Source organism: Eucyclogobius newberryi, unplaced genomic scaffold (assembly GCF_026437365.1).
Source record: "Eucyclogobius newberryi isolate DKJ021-1_F unplaced genomic scaffold, fEucNew1.0.hap1 SCAF_3, whole genome shotgun sequence".
NCBI lineage: Eukaryota > Metazoa > Chordata > Actinopteri > Gobiiformes > Gobiidae > Eucyclogobius > Eucyclogobius newberryi.
The window spans coordinates 17,489,024-17,510,315 of NW_027315945.1; the positions used below are offsets into that span (position 1 = coordinate 17,489,024).

General features: G+C 37.9%; 3 protein-coding genes across 3 annotated transcripts in view; 1 reads left to right on the forward strand and 2 right to left on the reverse strand.

Annotated features, from left to right (window-relative positions):
* Positions 1-856: 856 nt before the first annotated feature.
* Positions 857-2,053, reverse strand: LOC140373966 (transmembrane protein 42-like). The gene is made up of 3 exons (XM_072460723.1): positions 1,863-2,053; positions 1,626-1,772; positions 857-1,057 (listed from the first exon to the last, which is right to left on the reverse strand). The coding sequence occupies exons 1-3, from the start codon at positions 2,022-2,024 to the stop codon at positions 911-913; spliced, it is 456 nt and encodes a 151-aa protein (XP_072316824.1). The 5' UTR covers positions 2,025-2,053; the 3' UTR covers positions 857-910.
* A 505-nt stretch (positions 2,054-2,558) lies between these two features.
* Positions 2,559-4,896, forward strand: kiaa1143 (KIAA1143 ortholog). The gene is made up of 3 exons (XM_072461195.1): positions 2,559-2,776; positions 3,519-3,666; positions 3,901-4,896. Exons 1-3 carry the CDS (start codon positions 2,654-2,656, stop codon positions 4,227-4,229), a joined length of 600 nt encoding a protein of 199 aa, XP_072317296.1. The 5' UTR covers positions 2,559-2,653; the 3' UTR covers positions 4,230-4,896.
* Positions 4,897-5,191: 295 nt separating this feature from the next.
* Positions 5,192-21,292, reverse strand: part of stt3b (STT3 oligosaccharyltransferase complex catalytic subunit B) — a 54,576-nt gene continuing 38,475 nt past the window's right edge. Inside the window, exons 6-16 of the mRNA XM_072461674.1 lie at positions 16,623-16,721; positions 15,792-15,938; positions 13,194-13,242; positions 11,601-11,755; positions 11,155-11,366; positions 9,252-9,439; positions 8,799-8,970; positions 7,786-7,959; positions 7,378-7,491; positions 6,577-6,786; positions 5,192-6,465 (exon numbers count right to left, since the gene is read on the reverse strand). Coding sequence (XP_072317775.1) covers positions 6,385-6,465; positions 6,577-6,786; positions 7,378-7,491; positions 7,786-7,959; positions 8,799-8,970; positions 9,252-9,439; positions 11,155-11,366; positions 11,601-11,755; positions 13,194-13,242; positions 15,792-15,938; positions 16,623-16,721 — 1,601 coding nt within the window. The 3' untranslated portion in view covers positions 5,192-6,384. The remainder of the gene's footprint in view (positions 6,466-6,576; positions 6,787-7,377; positions 7,492-7,785; positions 7,960-8,798; positions 8,971-9,251; positions 9,440-11,154; positions 11,367-11,600; positions 11,756-13,193; positions 13,243-15,791; positions 15,939-16,622; positions 16,722-21,292) is intronic.

Genomic DNA, 21,292 nt, shown 5'->3' on the forward strand with positions numbered 1-21,292 from the left:
AATGTCTCTAAAGCATTAACCACTTTCCTACATGTTTATAGATCACAATGTGCCTTATTCTCTGTGTGACAATTTGTGGGGGGAAAAAACATCTTGTATTTGTCCCAGACCTTTTTGACTCATTGCACAGTTAAGTTGTATGTATTAAGAGATAATGTCTATTAAGCTAAAGCAGGTCTGTTTGAAGGGCTTTTACCACTAAAAGGGACTGTACATTCATTTGTTGTATTTGTGTTTTTTTTCAAACAAAAGATAAGGATCACAAATACAAATGTTAAAACCATTATTCCAAAGTATTTATTACATACATTTTCTATGTACAAGTTAAATAGAAAGTACTTTTATTAACTTATAAACTCTATAAAGAGATCTGTGTGACCAAACACGTATATGCATTCCTTAGAAATGTAAGGTACTTTACTGGACTATGTTTGTAAATGCTCCAGTTCAGTGATTCTTTAGCCTGCTGGTCGATAATGAGGGTCTAGTGCCCAACTCTCAATAAGTCAACCCTCCACTCCACAGTTGTCTATCACTAGCTTGAGATTCCAATTTTTTCCATTATCTCCTTTACTTTTAATTAACGTGATTTTTATCTGTCCAGCTTCAAATCATTTGTTTTAGTGCCGAGTTTCTCGAATTGGTCCCTTGTCGATCCTGGTCATCAGAATTCTGAGTTGAGAAACAAATCCAGATCCTATTGTCTGTCTAAATGAAGACCAGCACCAAAAAAGTCAAGGACTGCACATGTAAATCTGATTTGAACTAAACCATTTAGATGGATCAAGACCATGACAAAGTCTGCATACTACAAATCTTGCCACAGTTCATGAAATGTCCACACTGTTACAGAGCTAGATTCAGCCCCGTCTCCTTACGTTTATACTCATTTGAGAGACCGACATGTTGGTCATTTGTCCTTAGTGTCCTCCTCGTCCCCTCGTAGACTCGGAGGTGTAGCCCCATGAAGCAGCAGCAGTCCACACAAAGTCAGAGAAAGACCAATCCACCATAAAGTGTCCCGAGTCTCTTCAAAGATCACGTGGCCAAACACAGCCTGTAAGTACAAATGTGTATAATGTAAGTATTTTGGCAAAACAAAGTAAATGGCTATGTAAAAACTATTTGAGTTTACTGTCTAAAGCCCTGGTACAGCAGGATACTACCTCAACAATTCAATACTTTAACTGAACATTTACTTAAACTTAAGTGATATTTTAGGAAGTAAAAGTCTTTCGAACCCCGTTTTTGAAAGGTGTTTTCTGGTAGAGGGTACACCACCTGCTTTTTATAGCTCCACCAGGAATGCTCTACAGTATGGCAATCAGCGTTATCTCCATGGAGACGAGCAGCACCACAAGGCAAAGTTACAGGGTCAGCTCACTGGAGAGACGCTCACAGCAGGAAAGCATGTTTTTCAAGGTTATTTAATTCATAAAATGAAAACGCCTGTAATGCAGGGCGGATATTTTTGGTGCCATAATATGGCGCATTCCAGGCAGATTAATCGCATCTCCATGGAGACGAGCAGAGGGTCGACTATCCACCTGAAAAGTTACATGGTTAATGGCTCGGTCTTTCATTGCTCCTTGTTGGAGATGTTCGGCCCATCACTATTTTCTTACTGAGGAGATGAAGTTGGCTGCTGTCGTGGTGACAGTGGCTCGGGCTGAAGAGGACGAGTGTCTCAGGGCCTTGGAGAAAAACGTCCACATCACTGCGTTACAGACCAACAACAAACCCCCGCACAGCACACGCAGAGGGACATCCAGCTACAGACACGGAGCGTCATTATTCATGTTGTGGGCCTATTTAATAAAGGTCTTGCTGAGTTTGTGTTAATACTTGACAGTGTGTTTTACCCAGTCACACGCGTCCTCTGCTCTGTGCGCCTGGCTCCAGTCCCTAAGCCCAGATGCGCACATTTGTTTGAGGAAACTTGCACCCAGAGACAGTTTAGCGGAGAGTGAAGCCGCTGCGCCACAGAGACCCGCTAGTAACGCATAAAAAGAGCCAGAAACCATGGTTTAAAGAAACCGGTAATCTAACCAGGAAGTGTTCTATCATTCAAGTGTTAGAAACATACAGACCGGAATAGGGCAAGGCATTGTTTCAAAATAAAAAGATAAAATAGATAAATAGATAAATTGATAAGTCGATAAATAGATAAGTAGATAAATGAGGAATGAGGATATATATATATATATATATATATATATATATGACATATGATATATGATATATGATATATGATATATAATATATATATATATATATATATATATTGATATATAATATATATATATATATATATATATATATATATATATATATGTATATATATATTATATCATAAGACATTTTCTTATTTGATCACACACTGCCCATTGGAATGCAACAAAAATCGACCAATACAACCCGATATTATTAATAGATCCATGATATAACCTAATTCTCTAAAAAAATTTGCGAACAAGGAAACGCTACAGATTTGGTAGAGCTTGACTAATGTTTACAATTTCCACCAATCAGCTGAGGATGTACAATCACGTGACTTGTTCATAGGCGCATTTAGATGACATCACATTGTTTTGGTACAGGTTTTTGTGGCCTTTTTTAAAGTCAGATTTCAGTGTTTGCAGGCTACTATTTTATGCTTAAAATGAATAAAGGTAAACTCAGTGGCGTGTCCTGGGTGAAGCCATCAGAACCCTCGTTTTTGAAAAAATTTAAAAATGATGTTGGATACAAAGAAGGACCCAATGTAGACACAAAGGTGAGGATTAGCCCTTAAGCTAACAGCGAGCAGCGAGCAACACTTTTTTCCTTCTGTGTTTAGATGATGGTTGGTTATTTACATTAAGCCGTAGATTAATAGTAACATTTAACAGTTTTTTTTTAATGTTTAAGACTATTTGAGTGTCCGTGATGATACATTTGTGGATTTCTTTATAGCGTCTTAACGTTACTCAAGTTGAATGAATCCAAAGAGAAAAGTCATTATTGTAGTCTAATCGTAATGATTATTGAGCTGCAACAGCTCGTATACAAATCGTGTGATAGAATAAAGTGAAGCGTGAAGAATAAAATTAAAAAATCACATCCGTTTTTTCATCTCGATTCATGCAGTTCATATTTTTTTCTGCCATCAAAAGGTAACTAAAGCCATCTGCTGTTTCTAAGAGTTCACTTTACTGTGATTGGTCAAAACCACCCATCTCTCACTTAGAGCATGACAGGCTGACCAATAGTGGATGGGGGGGGAAATGTGTTGGCAAAGAGCTGCATTCAACAACAAAAATCACTTATTCATGGTATATCACCAAAATAGCAATATCATTCAATCCCAATTCATTAATAAAATTACAAACAACTAATTTAGTAATTAATAACTGATATCTGAACTACATAAAGACTCAATTGTGCTCTTTATTAAGAGGGCTTTATTACCATTAAAATACAGAGTAAGAGGTCAAAACATATACATTATCTGATGTCTTCTTTGGTGTTCTCTTCAGCGACAGGCGATGCCGACCCCGGATGATGACAGCAGTGGCAGTGACCGGGAAGATGAGCAGCCGCAGGTGGTGGTGTTAAAGAGCGGAGACATCTCTGCAGAGGAGGCCAAGAAGATCAAAGACCAGGTCGAAGGGGTGAAAGACAAAGGTACTACACAGCGTTTCTCCCTACTCAAGCCAGACACCTTAAAAAATAATATTAGACTGTTTCAGTGGAGAACCAATCTCCAGATGCATGTTTTATGGAAACTGGAATTCCCCAGGTCTGGGTGGGTCATACTAGGTCCGGAGATGTAAACTGATATTTTATCAGTTTACACATCAGTTTGTCAGATACTGACAACCCTGAATGTCTAATAATTTTAATCTTCTTTGTCCACAGACGACAAGCCAGCTGATGGCAAAATCCTCTTCAAGAAACCGGCCAAACGCTCCTCCTCAGAAAAGTTTCAGGGCATCACTGCGTGCTCCAGCAAGAAGAAGAAAAATATGGATGAGGAGAAGGAGGCTGACAAGAAGGAGGCTGACAAGAAGGAGGCTGACAAGAAGGAGGCTGACAAGAAGGAGGCTGACAAGAAGGAGGCTGACAAGAAGGAGGCTGACAAGGAGGATAACAAGAAGGAGACTGACAAGAAGGAAGGCTCTGGTAAAAAGGTCAAAAACAACAGTCTGCTGTCGTTTGGAGGCGATGAGGATGATGAGGAAGACTGAGTTTGTCTGTAAAAGTTAGATCAGAGGAACAGGTGATATTCAGTCATTTTACACAGAGAAGGAATTGCCCAATCCTTCTTGCATTTGTAGCAAACAAACTGATACATTTGTGAAATTTAAAAATCAATGTTTCAAACAATTGTGCAAATATTGAGAACTTGGATTGGTATTGGTTCCTCAGTTTGTTAAATACAGATTGAAAAAAATGGCAATTTCTTAAATAATGGTTGGTATAAGTAAAACTGCATCATCACAATGCTGCAAACAAAACATTAAGTTAAATTACTCAAATCTATGTTAAGGAAGAAACCTGTTGACCATGAGCTAAATATTGTGTACTACTTTTCCAGTTGTAGAATGTAATGCCTTTACAATTTTATGAGGTCATTAATGATCATCTTTTTGTTTCCTAGTAAATTTGAAATTGTTGTGATGTGTTAAAATGTGTAATGCAAGTCTGTTGATAATTTCACAGTATACTGTACATTCAGTACTATACTGAATTCAGTACTATACTGAATGTATGAATATATTTTGGCTTCGAAAGGAGCTGTAAAATCTGATGTTGAGACGATGCATTCATGTCAATGCAGTTTTTAAAGTGAGTATTATTTGTGTACATTTTTATACACGACCATTGCTTGAACACATTAAAAATAATACAAGATTTGGTCTTGCAATAGTTTTTCTTCCCATATTTATTCCTACAACAGTAGTTTTTAACCTTATTTTAATCTCAGTCCCTAAGCTTTGTCTCACTCAGAACAAGGCCAAAAATTAACTATAGTAAAATTCATTTTTAATCCTCTTACAAATCTGTCATTTACTTAAAAATAAATTTTCCATCCAAATTCAGACATGCGGTCTCAATTTAAACAATTTTAAGATGTCTAATTGGCTTAAAAAGTTGTGAAGCAATGCATAAAAATAGATCTTGTGAATTCAAGTCACACAAAGCCATATTATTTTAACCTCTTTATTCAAAAAGGCATGTTTCATTCTCACACCTGCATCCAGATCATTACAATTGATGGAAGAACCCTTGACTTAGAAAAATCACAACATAAAATCTCTGCTTCTTCGCGATCAGACGCTGCGTTCACTGCCGTCTGAAATAAATATCCTTAATGACTGTCCTAATTATGGAAATAAACATTATCACACTTAAGGCCAATGCTTTTGGAATAGTATGAGAGAAACAGAATTTACTGATATGTTTTGGATTATTAGAAATATAGCTGAGAGTTTAAAACCAGAAATTATTAGAAAACATAGTTTAGTAAAAAGTAAAACAAAAAAAACAAACTTTTGAAGCCAGTAATTACTTGGCATTGTATTATGGAACAAACTACTACATCAACAACTACAAACGAATTTAGGGGCTTTACTTGAACATGGATTTTTTTTATTTTTCATCTGTTAAGCTGCAATTTCTTCTGTCATTTGTTGAAGATAATTACCTAATCAATCTAGTGCATGCATGAGGGGGGAAGCCAGTAGTTACAGAAAATCAAAATGAGCTTCAACATAAAACAAATTACATGCGTGAATAGTATAATGGTTGTTTTCAGGTTTCTCAAATGTGAGTCACATTCTTGATATTCCTATATTCATTTAGCTGATTTTTCTGAAAAGCACCAATCATTTCCTCTATTAACAACAGTATGCTCAAAAAGCAGATAAAACAAGGTAATATACTTCTGTTTCTCTCAGACCACTTTAATAACAAAAATGCATTGATTACCGGTAGTCAATCTCAGCGTGTGCAGCCTTTTCCTCAGAATTTAAACCCATTTACTCTCTGTACCTTTTATGACGGATGCAATTTGAAGTGTTCCTCCAGTCGGAATATCCTACCTCTCCCAGCATGTTCAAGTACAAAAAGAAATGCCAGTCAAAGATTGCAGTTCCCCAGGTTTAAACCCACAGTGGGAGCGTCCTGGGACTAGCCCATGAATCCCGTATATTCTGAGCCCTATCACCCCTAACATCAGGGCAAAGCTGGAGTCCAAAGCACTCGCTGGTTTCCGGGAGTAGGGCCGTTTCAAAAGTTTGTTGATGCTCTGGTTTATTTTGATTGGTGGATTTAGCTGATCGTTTAATTGGCGTCCTCTCTTCAGTCCAGTGGGCACTTCTGACCGAGGCTGGCAAAAGCCTATCGCGATTTCTTCGTCAGTTTTTTGCCCTTTTTAAGGGTGAGCTTGTTCTTGACAAACCCGCGCTTCCTCTTGGATGTCTGTGAGAAAATAAATTAGCATAGTAAGAACATACTGTACCAAGGACATAATGTGCTCCTGATGTTGAATAGTGAAATGTGGTCATTGAAGATCAATGAACTAATTCTTACCTTCTTGGAAGAGTACTTCTGTCTGTTAGCGTCAGTGCTCCTGAGCTTGTGCTCCAGTCGATCCCTGTTCTCCTGTTTCTTCACTTTGTAAATGCGGACGAGCCAGTGCTCCGACGTGAACGCCTCCTCCAGGTGCCTCAGCTTTATGTCTTTGTTCCCGATCTCTGCGTTACGGGTTCTGTCGAAACCAGGCGGCGTCCGGAAGTCCAACTTTAAGGATAAAAAGGTTACATTATTTCTTTACATATAAGAGAGGTGGTCCTCAGCTTATGTGTGATAAAACAATCAAAGAAATAGATTTACTATAGTATAGTTACTAGAACTAATGACAAAACATTAAGCTTCAGCTGCTGCAGATACTTTCCTCCCTCATATTTCCATATTTAGTATGCACATGATCATTGCCTTTGCCAGCAGGTTCACAACACGCATAACAAGCTACCCTTTGATTTTAGAGCATTTTACCAAAGACAAGTATGTTTTGAACAATGGTACTACTACAAACTATTTGGCTGGAGCAGAATGTAACTGTGAGGAATAGAAGTGTAGCCAAATACACAAGAGAATTAAACAAGTGGAATGTTAGTACTTGGCTTTACCTTTAATCGGGTAAAATATAATGGATACAGCCATTGAACAATTATAAAGACAGGACAAACAAGATGGAGACGGGACAGATAAGTCGGGACAGGAAGGCCAAAAGGTCAAAGCAAATTAAAGTCACTTTACTGTGTGACACCAGAGCAAGCATTGCACGTAATTTAGTTGTTGGTCATATAAGCCCGATTTAAAGTTGCAAACCTGCATCTCGCCAAAGCGGTAGTAGGACATCTTGTACATGAGGCAGTTGAGGAGCGTCGGAGATCCTGCTTTGTCCACTCTGAACTCTCCCTGAGGGGTGAAGTAGTCGCTTTCCTGCAGGAATGAGAAGGAAAAAAAGGAAAAATAACAGTTCAATGATGGTTCATCAAGTTTGTCCAATAATATTCCATATAATATTTGAACAAATGTTTCTAACCTAACAGGGCTTTGCCAAGGCTAAATCTGTCTTATCAAAAAGCTAAAAACAAATAATTACAGTTTAGGTCAAGTTTTAAATGGTTTATTAAATAGTTAAGTATATGATAGCCTTGGAATGTGATAATATAAGTCCTAAGTAGAATCCTGCTCTTCAATCAACAAAAGTGACAGTGTCTGGTTGTGGCTCACCCTGATATCTCTTGGATGCTCCCCTTCTGCAATCCGAACCATCCACAGAAACTTGTTGATGTCGTCTCCAGAGTAACCGATGACTCCTCCAAAAATGATCAAGACATAGTCCACATCCAGAGACCTCATGATCTCATAGGCCGCCGTCTCATTGGATGACATGGCTTTACCCACCTGAAGGAAACAAAAGGGACATTATACTGATGACTATCCTGTTCGAGCGTTTTTTTCCTTTTGTATAAAACTTAAAAAGTATATACCGTATTTTCCAGACAATAAGTCGTACCTTTTTTCATAGTTTTGGGCCAGTGTGCGACTTATACTTATAACTTTATTTACTCCGGAGCAACTTATATGTGATATTGTTTGTTATTTTCACACTTGCATCCGCTTTTCATACTCCAGTGTGACTTATGTTTTTTTCTTCTATATTATGCATTTTTTGGCTGGTGCGACTTATAGTCCGGAAAATACGGGTAATAATTATGATAATATTTTGGTTGGTATTTTGTAAAAGTTAAATATTTATGATTTGGTTTTAGTGGTAAAAAGATCATTAGAAAACAAGATTGAACAAAAAAAAAAGAAAAATCTGAGCTTTTAAATTCTGCATGAAACGCAGTGTTACATATGTCCACCAAGTGGCACCATACACCAAAGCATTTGCAGCAAATAGCTTTTCCTGGTTTAAAAAAGTACGGCAACCATGCGCGGTGTATCGTCGCTGCACCTCTGCACTGTCATGCGGACCAATGCAAGCATCAAATGACTTTCTCCTCTCGTACGCAACGTGCATGACATGTCATTATTTTAAGAATCGTGACAGAATCGTGATGAATAGAATTGTAGATCCTGATTCGTTACACCTCTATTACATGTTGTTGAACGTTGCTTTTCATGTCAATATTGTAGTACTTTCATAATTACTTTTCAAAAACTAAAAGCGAGCCCAATACTGCAGCAGCAACAAGAGCACAAAGAGAATGTAGGCATCTGCCTAAAATGTCTTTTACCAGAGCGATGTGACTATTGTTCCAGGTGTTATTGTCCACCAGGGTGGTTCTGTTGGCCATGCCAGCAATCTGATATCCGTAATCCCACCAGGACATGACTCGGGCGTGCTCATCGGTGTTCTGCCTCAGCCAATAGTACGCCTCCCTGAAGTCGTCCAAGATGTTACGCGACCTGGAGGAAAAGTGTAACTCGTTCAATCATGAGCAGAGGTCCATTACAAAATGGTGGAACATCTTACAATAGAAAGAACCGGCATCGTGATCATGCAGGGCACATTTGTGTGAATAACTTTGGATTTAAAAGTATCGACTGTTGACATAAGTAATTTACCAACATTATTTAATATAATATCATAAATATCTTTCCGTTTCTCCGAGCAACATAACTGCCAAGGTTTACAAAATATAGACACACACAATTGGCACCATCGTGTATGGTTTGTTTATTCTCACCCATCGTGGTTGTAGGACGCTAGCACCACGCTGGGGCTGGAGTAGGCGTTGCTGGTGACCCATGTGCAGTGAACGGCGAACATCATAAGTAACATCAGCATCAACATCGTCACTATGGACTTGATATTCGGTCCAAGGCCCTCCTCTGCTTTCTCCTGCTCCGACACGTGTTTTCGCACCTTTCCGGCCTGTAAAAGAAATGAAATAATAAATAAATCATACAAGTGGTTCATGGAGGCCGAGATTAAGTCCTGTTTTAGCACAGACCTAGTTCAGGTCCCAATTTAGTCCTGGTTTAATATAATAATAACCAATGCAATGAACTCTACTTTGTGCAAGTGGTAATAGCGTGATCATTATTTCAACCACAAAAATTGGTCTTGAGTATCTCACTGTATGTGTTAAAGTGTTAATACTGTCTCTCGTCTGAAATTTACAACCAAACCTTCAATAACAATCATTTATATGGTTTTATAAAGGTTATGGTTTGACGAGGCGACAGCTTGACCATAAAGATGAGTTGTTATTGCGGAGTTATTGTTTGAACCAAGAAAATTCACAGGTTCAGAATTAACTGCTGGAGTCGTTTTATTGAGTCTATTTATTCACCAGCTCCTTTCAGGGAGACGACCAATACATTTGCGATCCATTATTCCCACTGCATACATTTGTAAGAAGAGTAGGAAATAATGAGAGCAGAGTTATGCCGCACGGAAACAAGAATAATTTGAATATTGACAACTTGATTGGAGTCTAGTGCCAAGTCAGTTACACTTCTGGGACATTTACTTAATACAGATTCCAATTTGAGACCTGATGTGTTTTCAAAGTCTTCTGGAATTCTCTGTTTATTTATCCGTTATAAGCACAAAAAGTCACATGTTTCTGAGGCTTTGTGCATCAAGGTCAGACATAGTTTAAAAACTCTCAGTGAAATACTGGCAAAACAGAGATCACTCCAAACTAAGTGGTCCTTTGTGTTTCATAGAGGGTTCTTCTGGTAGTTGAAATCTGTTGTTAAAATGGCATCTGCTTCAGTCTCACTGCCAAATCCAAAAACTATAAATATGTAAATCAGGATTATTATTCCAGAACATCAACAGGCTGCAGTCCAGCACACAACCGTGAACAGCTTTATATGTGCATGACCACAGACCTCCGGAGCGCCACCTGCCGTAAAAAAAATACAGGAAATTTGAAACGGAGCGTTTTTCTGAGGCCACCTTGTACACAGAATTATGGAAATGAGCTTGCACAAAGCTAAAAACGACTCCAGAAATGTATAAGGAAACATTATAATGTGGCTAAAATGAGCATAAGATCAACCTTTTCAATGAGAAGATGTTTGGCTTCCAGGACAATGAATCAATTTACCTTTTTTTTAGCAAATTATTTTATGTGATTCAATTTTCTACTGGGCACACTTTCAGGCGAGGTCAGGTTATGGGATTGAGTTTGTCAAAAATGAATATGTCAATTTTCTTACAGTATCTCCATCACAAAAGAAATATTTTAGCAAACCAATAGAAATGTGCCAAAATGTGTCCAACTCCTTGTGAAAGGACAAACCACATAAGAGCAGAAACATCACTTTAGAACATACATTTTGTTGTTAATAATCTGCACTTTTTGGACACATTTGTGGACCAATCATTAACAATATACCTAATATTCATATTTTGCTTATCTTAAAAACAACATCGAAAATATTAATAATTTGGCGCGAGCAGAATTCCAGCTTTGATCACGTTATATTTTCATGAGATGTTGAAGGAGATAATTTACAAGTAATAAAGCCTCGTCTGTTACACTACGAAATGTGCAGATTAGACATTAACCTGCCCCAACCGCAATTAAACAGTGCAATCTTAGCAGGTTGTGACGTCTTCTTAAAAAGCCTCACCTTGTCATAGAGGTTCCCTGCGTTTTTCTTGTCATCCTCGTCGCTGCTGTCTTCAGCCGGTGGACTCTGCCTCTTCATGTCGTCTCCCAGATAATGTTCAAAGACACTGGAGAAGGCCACGGCCGAGAGCATACAGACGACCGGCGTGAGGGTGAGCATCAGACGCACCATAACGCCAGCAAAATACACTGCACTGATGGCGTACAGGGCCACTGCCAAGAGCCAAACGAGAAAGAAAAGATGCATGGAATAAAGTTAAAAGAAGATGTGCAAATGCTCAAGTATAAGTCAATTTACTTTAGTTAATTGAAAACCTCTTGACCTTGAGTTACTATCGTCTACTGTATATTTTGACTAAACAAGGACTAACACATGGGCCGAGTATAAACACAAAATCAATCCAGTGATGAATCTAAAGCCATCCTCTTTTAGAGCACAGGCCTCACCGAACACTCTCTCGTCATTGATGTTCTTGATGCAGAACCAGAGTCCCGCGGGGAAGGTGCAGACCAGGATGTGCAGGTCAAAAAAGAAGGAAACCCATGTTGTGGGCTGGTGCTCCGACACCGAGGCAATGATTGGGATGTGGATCTTTGCATAACTGGAGACACAAAAGGAGACGCACAGGGTTGAGTAGCCTGGTCCGCAAATATTAACTCTTTTTTTTCTTACTACAAATCCTGCCGTTTCTATTGCAATTTAACTTAAAACTCTATTACAAATAGACTAGATTATTAGAGGTTTGATATATTTATAGAATTCCGATAGTTAAATTGATCATTCTGCTTATCCAAGTGTGACATCTACAGTATAATGAGATTCAATTGTTAAAAATATTGAAACTTAATATCTCTTGCGTGTAGAGACATTACATTACAGTATTAGTGTGCACAACACACTGATTAGACTTAAACCATAATTATATTAGCTGCTCCACAATCGTATCGCAGCAGAACTAAGACATAGTGAATGCCAATGAAATGTTTATTGGGATAGTTGAGGGTTCTGAAGAGGCTTGTGTGTCTTCACAGGATTTACACTTTGTAAATGCAAGGGATGTCGCACAACAACTACTTAAAATCCTTGATATTTTCTATGTGTATTTTCATAGCAATTTAGTATCCAACTGATGAGACATGGCATAAAATAACTTGATTAACCTGTTATTTAAATTATCAAAATCATACAATGACACATTTACAAGTTGAATAAGTTTTGCATTAGATTAATGGAGTAGTTTATTTAACACATTCATCTCCAAAAGAAAATACCCCAGATTCAGCATTGGCATCGTAAACAGCAGTTCATATATATTGTTCTGCTAATCAGTATAATCCAGAATAAGAGTGAGTCTGTATCCCACAAGCCTAAAGCCCATTCATGCTGAAGCTGTGGGAAAACTCTGTTTTGGCTGATGTCAGTTATCTGGTGGATGACCCCTTTAGTTTTACTGCACTGCAGCAAAACTCTCCTTTCCTTCAAACCCAGACAGTTAAAGATACTGAGGCGTGGACACCAACACTTAAACACAGTGTCCGCCGAGAGGGCACAAGTAGGAATGTCACAATGTCCTATTTTGTGGTACATTTACAAGGAGATTTTACAGGCAGAATAAAATAAAAGGAGTGACTTTCCAAGACAGATATCCTTGCCTAAGGACACAACGGCAAACAGCTCCCTCTAATGGGCACACGCTTAACACACTGCTCCACACCTTTAATAAAGTAAGTTTTGTGAATGAGCTACATATACTATGGGCATGTTCCATAGAAGAGAAAGAAGAATAAGTTGACAATGTCCTGTCACATACAGTACAGATAACCACTTTTTACACAGTGCCGAGTGCAGAGCAGGACTCCGTGCTAAATGAGCCGGCAGACAAGGAGATATAAATCTGCCATGGGACAGTGACTGCTCCTCTCCTCAGCGTTTTATCCAATACACTTTCGGAGATTTATGCTACAGCTGTTGCAGAGTAGCTCATTTAAAGCCCATTAATTACCCCGTCCCACCGTGAGACGGTCCCAAACACGACTTACCCAGTGTCCCACAGGGAGTAGAAGCGCCCACTCCACGGCGCGATGTAGCCTGAAGGAGAAACAGACAGATGGGCGTAGTTAGATGGGGATTTTAAGTACATTTAAACAAACATAGATCACAGAGCTCCCTTCACTATTGACGTCACGGATTAAAGTAACATGAAGAAGAGTCAAAACCCCACTATTATTCCTCTGCACTGTCTGGAGGATGGTTTGAGGGATTGGTACGTAGAATACCAATAAGCAAAAACAGCAACTTGATATCAAAATGTACACATCATTTATATCTACAGTGGTACAAAAAGAAGCGATACAAGTTTTTTACTCCTTTGCTCGTAATTGCCAAATGTGTAAGAAAGTCAGTGATGTGGACACATGGTTGGGACATGTAACATCTCGCTGCTGTTTTGATCACATGATGCTGGCGTAATGAGCTCATTGTGTCCAGCGAATGCCGCGATAAACCGGGGCATCAAATTTTATTCAAATACGATTACTTTTTTTACGTCTCAAAAACCTCCTGCTTGTTATACTGCCAAATAAACACCCAACATTTTAAGCCTTTACTACAACAAGGTGAGCCGTGATTTAAGATCGTTCCTCATTTTCTTTTATATGAACAAACATTTTCAATTATGAATCTACTGGTAATTTGATCAAAACGGTCTGATAAAACACAATATATACGGTAAGCATCTGTGCGTGGTGTGTGGTGAGGACATAATGCAGTCGCTAATGATTTTCTCTGGGCAGCTGCAGTGACAAACGAGGACGCAGGAGCTAATGGTCAGTGTCCGGTTGCAAAAATGGCCTCCCTGCTGCTTGTAATAAACGTGTGATGTCCGAGCAGGGCTGTAGAAAGCGTAAACACCAATAGCTTTTACACGTCACACTTCAAATGCTGCTAAAACACAAGTTAATCTTTTAATTACATGCTCATCAGAGCAGCTAAGTGTCTGCAAGGCAAAGACAGAGGGGAACGGAAATGCACAGAAATATATATATATATATATATATATATATATATATATATATATATATATATATATATATATATATATATATATATATATATATATATATATATATATATATATATATATATATATATATATATATATATATATATATATATATATATATATATATATATATATATATATATATATATATATATATATATATATATATATATATATATATATATATATAGGTGATATAGTGGAATATATTAGGAATTCTTTCTCATATTATTTTACATTCAGAGGTTCCTTATTAAATGGCCCACATTCTTGATCACTACCACCAATTCAATCAATCACCGCTCCCACAAGTGCGTGTCTTTCTTTGCATTAGCCCAAATAAAGGCTGAAAAAAGCAAATCCATAAAATGAATTACAGCTTGTGCATGTTCCCCCACTGCAAAAGTATTATTCAATACATGTGTTTTATGTGTGGGCGCATGTTAGATACTAGCTGCATACAGGTCAGCTTTTTGTAACTTATTAATTTGCAGGTAACAGGTGGGAGGTAAGGTTCAGGTTAACAAAATAATAATTAATTAATAATAAGAGTTTTGTTTTGTCCCTTTGTAGTTTATAATTGATTGTAATATAAATCTCTCAAGAAACTCTTGATTAAGCACACAATAGGGAGTAGGTTGGGAAGGGTAAACAGATTATCATTGAGATAGTATTTTTTTATTATGAAATTAATTAATTAACGATTGTACTTTGTATGCATATACATTGCCTTAAGCCGTTTGTACGGTGTATGTACTATAATATATGACTCTGGGACTGCAGATGGTTCAAAGCATCTCTTCAATGTTTTCTTTTAATGCTGATTAATGCTGCTGTATATTGTCCCTGTGAAAATAAACTAATAAATTATAAACTAAACTAAAAGTAAGATTCCCAAATTCTCTACAAATTAGGCGTATAATAGGACATGAAACACTAAAACACTATAGAGTAAAAGCTCACAATCTCCGTGTTTCTTGGCAGTGCACTTCTCTATTCCCATGGTCCTAGAGTACTTCATAGCTCAGTATGTGGCATCCAAACCCTCCAGTATTAAAATGCTATTATCACTAAGTATGGCTGTCTGTGTCTCCAGAACAAATGTATGTTGCATCATAATACAATTGTCCCTCCATCCATTTAAATAACGCTGCATCACTTTCCTGCTTATTGCACCATCTTAAAAGCGTTCTCATAAACTGAATGTAATGGCCATTGTTTTTGGTTTAGTTTTTTTAAAAGCCGATTGTCTTTGCTCTTGGGAAAATTAAAGCCAAGTACAGATCATGTTTAACAGTTTGATTTAGATTAAATTAAGAGTGACAAAATTAGAAAATAATACTTTAAATTACGCATATTATGCGTAATATTAGATAAATCTTTGAGTAAAACACCTATTAGTATTCTAATTGTTCTCCTAATTACGTTAAATCCTTGTTTATCCTTGTTAAAAGATTTTTAATGGGCTCCACTGTTGTGGTCGTCTTGTTTACACTTGCTAATATGGTAATAAATTCTCCATGGTGTGATGAATTGGGTCCATCTAAATCATGATCATAAAGAAATATAAATGTACCAGTGTAAGTCAAGTAGATAACGGAGAGGAACACAACTCCAGCGGCCAGAGCCACGCCAAGGAAGAAGAGCGTCTGAAACTCCTGTCGTGTCAGTCTGTCCTTCAGATACTGGAGGAAAGCGTAGACCTGCAGCAGCACAAACACACCTGCAACAGAAGACAAACAAGTCAATGCTTCAGGAAGTGTTACAATGTCTTTTCATGGGCAGTAAAAACACACAACAACAAACTCTCTGCATTTAGATCATAAGATAAAGCTTGCAGAAAAGTAACACAGGTGGTGATTGGTTGTCTAGGAATTTATTCATTCAATTTCAAGTATCATCATGTTCACTTGCTAAACTTTTGATATCTATATATGTATTTATTACATTCTTTGCTTGCATATACTTATCAATGTGTGCTGATACATGTCAAGCTAACACAAGTGAGGCAAACTGTACTTTGAAATGTACTTTCCACTGAAAGAAGGGGCTGCACCCGTTTTGTTGTTGGTTTTTTTCAAATCTATTTTGCCCCAGTGGAGGAATAATATATAATATATAATGTTTTATATTCTGTGAAGCGAGATGTGTGTCATTATCATGTTGGATGTAGCTTTACCATGACAACAAACAAGCCTGTAAGAAGCAGGTATCGCACTTTAAAAATATATACATATATTTAAATCCACTATTGTGTCTTTGTAAATACTTTGTGTATTCAACTGTTTATTTTGTATTTTAGAGGGATTCCACAGAACATGCACCTGAGCCATTTTTGGCCACACCACTTGAGAATTACCCATTTAAACTCTTGTTTCCCTAAAATTCAAGGTGACAGTTTTCTGACCTGCAGCGGCCATGTGTTCGCTGGTCCTGATTGGTTGAAACCCCACAAAGGGGATCTGCATGGAAAGGACCAGGCCGATGATGTAGAAGGTGCTGTAGGCTGCGAGAGAAAGAACAAAATGGGTTACAATACAATCTAGGTCAAACATTGTGAGTAAATCTGCAAATTAGGTCGTCATGCCCAGCTAAAGCTTTCACTAAAGAAGACAAGTCAACAAAAACTCCTTCAATGCAACTTCTACTGTCCTTTGTGCTCTATACAACCAGAAATAAGGATCGACAGTCAAAGCTTACACACTGCGGTCCAATACAACTAAAAGCAAAGATCCCAACAAGATTTGAAAACCGTTTCGAACAAGTCCATAAGGTTTATCTTGGAACAAACAGGAATACAATGGCTCACTTACAAAACTTGAGTAGTCATAGGGGCGCAGCCAATTGCAGTTGTAAAGGTGCAGCCTCATTAGAATGCACTGAGACAGGCCTGGGAAATAAAGACGTTCAAAAACTGGCACTGCAAGCTACATTTTCACTTCATTGGTTTGACGAGTTGGCACCAGAAAAGACCATGCATGTCTCTCTACAGCGTACACAGCAGGATTCATGGCTGCGGAGGCTTCACCGGTCTGGTTAATGAGCAGCAAATAACAGACCAAGATTGGATGGAAGGAGATGAAGAAGAACGATGTGGCTATGTTTTAAAGTTTCAGGCATTTTCAGCCATTTGAAAGGCTTTGTAACAACGAGCATATTGGGTTTCAGATGAACTCACAAAATTCTTCACAAAAGAGCTTGAACGCAGGCAAAAAGGTCATTAGCTAAATTTGTGGTGTAGATTACCTCTTTTGCAGCATAATCGAATACAGAATAAACCGACCTTGTCCCAAATGGAGATCACTTCTGATGAACACCAGGACAAAAAGCTTGCCTTTTCGGTCGGGGTTGCCTCCAACTTAATACTATTAACAGTGTAAAAGGTGTTTGCTTTCTGTTGCGTTCTCATTGTTTCTAGATGAGATTACATTTTGGGCCGTACTAGACTATAGTGATATTCTTTATTTGCATGCCTCTCAATCCCTTTTAAAGAAGTTGGATGTTACTTTTCGGGCAGCTTTGCTATTTGTTCCAGGTGCAAATGTACAGTCACGCCATTGCACATTGCATGAACCATGACTTCATCAACTTTATCGTTAAGGCACTAGCTGTTAAACCACCACTATACACTAATAGTCTCCTGTGAACACCTCCAAATACAGCACAGTGTCTTGTTTTTGAAGGTGCCAAGAACTTTCAGCTTCTGTGCACCACATTGTGGAATAAGATGCAGGAATCTATAAACCTTACTTCATTGCCCAGTATTGGTCGGTTTAAAACACCTTCTGAAAATACACAATTGAGTGATGCCATTGTTTTTAATTGTGTATTTCATGTAAGCGGCAGCCTGCTTTTATCAGGACTCCCTGGAAGAGGAAAAAATATAACATGCTAAAATTAGTTGTGTTGCAGTATTTTTTTTGTCTTCAGTGTTACCAGCCTAGGGACAACAGATAACTAGCATAATTTAAAAAATAAATAAAAATAATAATGATAAATAAAAATAGGCAGCATTGAAAAAAGTTTCAAATGTTCTAGTATTGAAAAATGCAAAAAACAAAACACATTTGAAGGGCTTTTGTGCACCTTGGGGATCTTGTTGAACAGAAATCACAAGATTATTAGAGCCCATCATTCTTCTACAGTCATTCCAGCACTTGCTGTTTATCTGCGTCTGTGCCGAAACAATTTGCTCCGTTGACACATTAACAAACCACAGTAGGGAAACTCTGATTGGAACATGGAGTTGCCAGTTTTTTTTCTGGGCACACCACCAATCTTTCGCACTCATGTCTGCTGCTGCCATTACAGGCCATGATGTGTGTCGTTATTAGTCTAAATAATCTGGCTTGAAAGCATGTTATCTAACCATCCAGCCAATAGGAGAGAGGATTGTGTTTTGGAGATTTTAGGATGAGTTTTTAAACCATGTGCGTGTGGTTGCATTTGCATTTGTATTTGAATTTGAAAAAGCCATGGTTAGTACCTATGTCTTTAGCAATCTTGTCCCTAAACTCCTAATCTACTCTACAACAATAAAATATCACGTTCTTCCATTTTTGCTCCACTAAAGACAAGCTGATACACACATGCTTGTATATTCCTTGTAAGTATTCCATGTGGGTATGTAATGGCTGTATTCAATTTGCAACAGCATAAAAAGGAGACGCAGAAGTAAAGGTGAAAGGATAGTTTAAGATGGATCAAGGAATGTGATTGATTTTCATAACCTGGCTTTAAGAAGTCTGGCCGTTCTGTCCCTCTACCTCTACTCTGTTGTTATATCCAGGGACAAGTCACGTCATCCACCTTCCCTGTGAAAGTGGCATAGAGTGATTGTGGTCAGATTTCCATCTCTGAAGTAGCCTTCCACCACATACGTGTGCTGTGAGTGAATGAATAGTGCATAACGGTGTATAGTGTTGTTTTTTCTTGCTATAAACGCACTGAATAAGACTAAAGCTTTGGACAAAGTATTAAAAATTACAACCCTCGGACTGAATTTTTGATCACGCTCATTAAAAATCTGAACCCTGGGGGACTACGGTAATATCTAAATGGTATCAATGCATTGCTGATCTGGACAGCTACTAAAAACAAATGGGAATGAGAAGGTAACCTTGTTTTGACGGACGAAGAGTTGGAAAATGTGTGCGCATCCCAGTGGAGGACCTCAAAATCTCAGTCAGGGGGGAATTGTGTTGGAAAAATGTGTCACTTTCTTCATAACACCATTTTTAAGTGCTTATTCCTCAGAAGGAAATGCCAAGTGTTGGAGAAACCGTGGCACCTGGAGGCAAACCACTATCATGTGTTTTGGGACGGTCCTGTTTACCAAAAATATATGACTGAAATTAACAAGGCACTGCAGACTGTTTTTGTTTTTGACATCATCCCACTCAATTTTAGAACTATGTATTTGGGCCTCATAACTGGAATGGACTGGAGACAGACAAGTAGATGAAAATCAGACTTAATTTGGAAATTGACAAATTTGACCGAATATGGACCAATTGGGAATTTTATTGTAATTTAATTGTGTCATGATTACGTTTCTTTTGTGGTTTAGTTGATTTCTATTGGCATTATTATTTAAAATTTGCTCTCTGGTCATGCTCGGTTTGTTTTGTGTTTTTTTAATTAAAAAAAATAGACGGAAAAAAAGAAAGATTTGAGACTGCATACATACATCAGAATAGGTAGGTACTCAACAATTTTTAGTTACCGTTTTTAACATCTCACACCATTGGACAATGGCAAGCCAGTGTATTTATGTCCCAAACCACAACAGGAACTAATGTAATGTGTTTGTTACCAGACTAAAGGAAGTAATGTGTGTAACCAGTGATTGGGCAATAAAATCTATAATTACTATGTCACAACTATATATGAATTGTTCTGAAATATATCCAAATAAGGCCTCACTTCTGCTGCCAACGCTTTGCTGAAGTCAGTGTTTTCAGTGGCCTCTACAGGCCACAGAGCAGTGCTGTGGGAACTGGAAATCATGATTCCAGTTTTTCTAGAGCGGCTCAATCTATGACCTTATTCAGAGGCCAACATGGGCTTTTAGAGGCAGAGTGGCCAGGTTTGTGCTTGCGCTCTGAGGACCACACAGCCTCAAATCGTGCAGAATGAAAACCAAAGTCAGCAGATTGTGATCCTGTGCCCAAACGTGGCAAAAAAGTGACTTACAGAAATAGCTTTTAACGACAAGTCTTTGTTTGTAGCTAAGGCTATGTTTGTGTTAGTTAGTTAGAAATACAGGCAGTCATTTAATGACATACTGAGCTAGTTTGGTGCATTGGAGGATGCCGGGCTGAGAAGTGAGATGACAGGACCGTTTGTCTGACAAAACTATTTCATGAAGCAATGAGACAAAGGAATATCGGGAGATTTGATAAAGACTGAGTGATTCGGTGGCTGTTTTGGATAAACTCCAATTCAGGGAAATACAGGACGTTTCTTCAGGAAAGACGGAGTTTGATTTGCATCTGGGACAGGTGAGTTTTATTACAGCTGTTGATAGTTTGTGAGAAATATGTCTGACAGCGTCTTATTGAGTTGATGCAGTCAGTGTAAGCCAATTTCATTCATTTTTAAAATTCATCATAGCACATGCCATTCACATAAAAATAGCATTTCAAATCTAGAGAATCAAGTGTTTTCCTTAGTGTCGAAATCAAGTTTGAAATTGCAGTATCGTGACAACTTGACTTTCTGCTTGCCAGAATGCATTTTATCATCAATATTTGGTAAACCTATGGGAACACAGTGAGGGGGAAATATCTGGTAATAGAACTTGAGTTTGCATTGTAAATAACACGTTTTGAATGTCAACATTTTTCCTTCATTTTGTTAAAGCAGAAAAAGGTAATAATCAAGCTTAATGCAAACAACCCTCACCTTCATATAAAAAAGTTGTTCCCCTTTCATTTATCGCTTCATTTGTCTTCAGGTTTACATACAGACAGTCATTGAAAAACTAAAGACGAGTGAGAATGTTTCTTAGTATGGCATTAAACTAATCTCCATAATAAAACGCACATACATGGATAATACAATGGAAAATGATAT

Bases quoted from the DNA above. Each gene is read 5' to 3' on its own strand.
- kiaa1143 (XM_072461195.1), top strand. From the start codon at position 2,654: ATGCTTAAAATGAATAAAGGTAAACTCAGTGGCGTGTCCTGGGTGAAG. The intron at 2,777-3,518 runs GTGAGGATTAGC...TGTTCTCTTCAG, and splicing joins GACCCAATGTAGACACAAAG to CGACAGGCGATGCCGACCCC. The intron at 3,667-3,900 runs GTACTACACAGC...CTTTGTCCACAG, and splicing joins CGAAGGGGTGAAAGACAAAG to ACGACAAGCCAGCTGATGGC.
- LOC140373966 (XM_072460723.1), bottom strand. From the start codon at position 2,024: ATGGTTTCTGGCTCTTTTTATGCGTTACTAGCGGGTCTCTGTGGCGCA. The intron at 1,773-1,862 runs GTAAAACACACT...CCGTGTCTGTAG, and splicing joins CAGAGGACGCGTGTGACTGG to CTGGATGTCCCTCTGCGTGT. The intron at 1,058-1,625 runs GTAAGAAAATAG...TTGTACTTACAG, and splicing joins CAGCCAACTTCATCTCCTCA to GCTGTGTTTGGCCACGTGAT.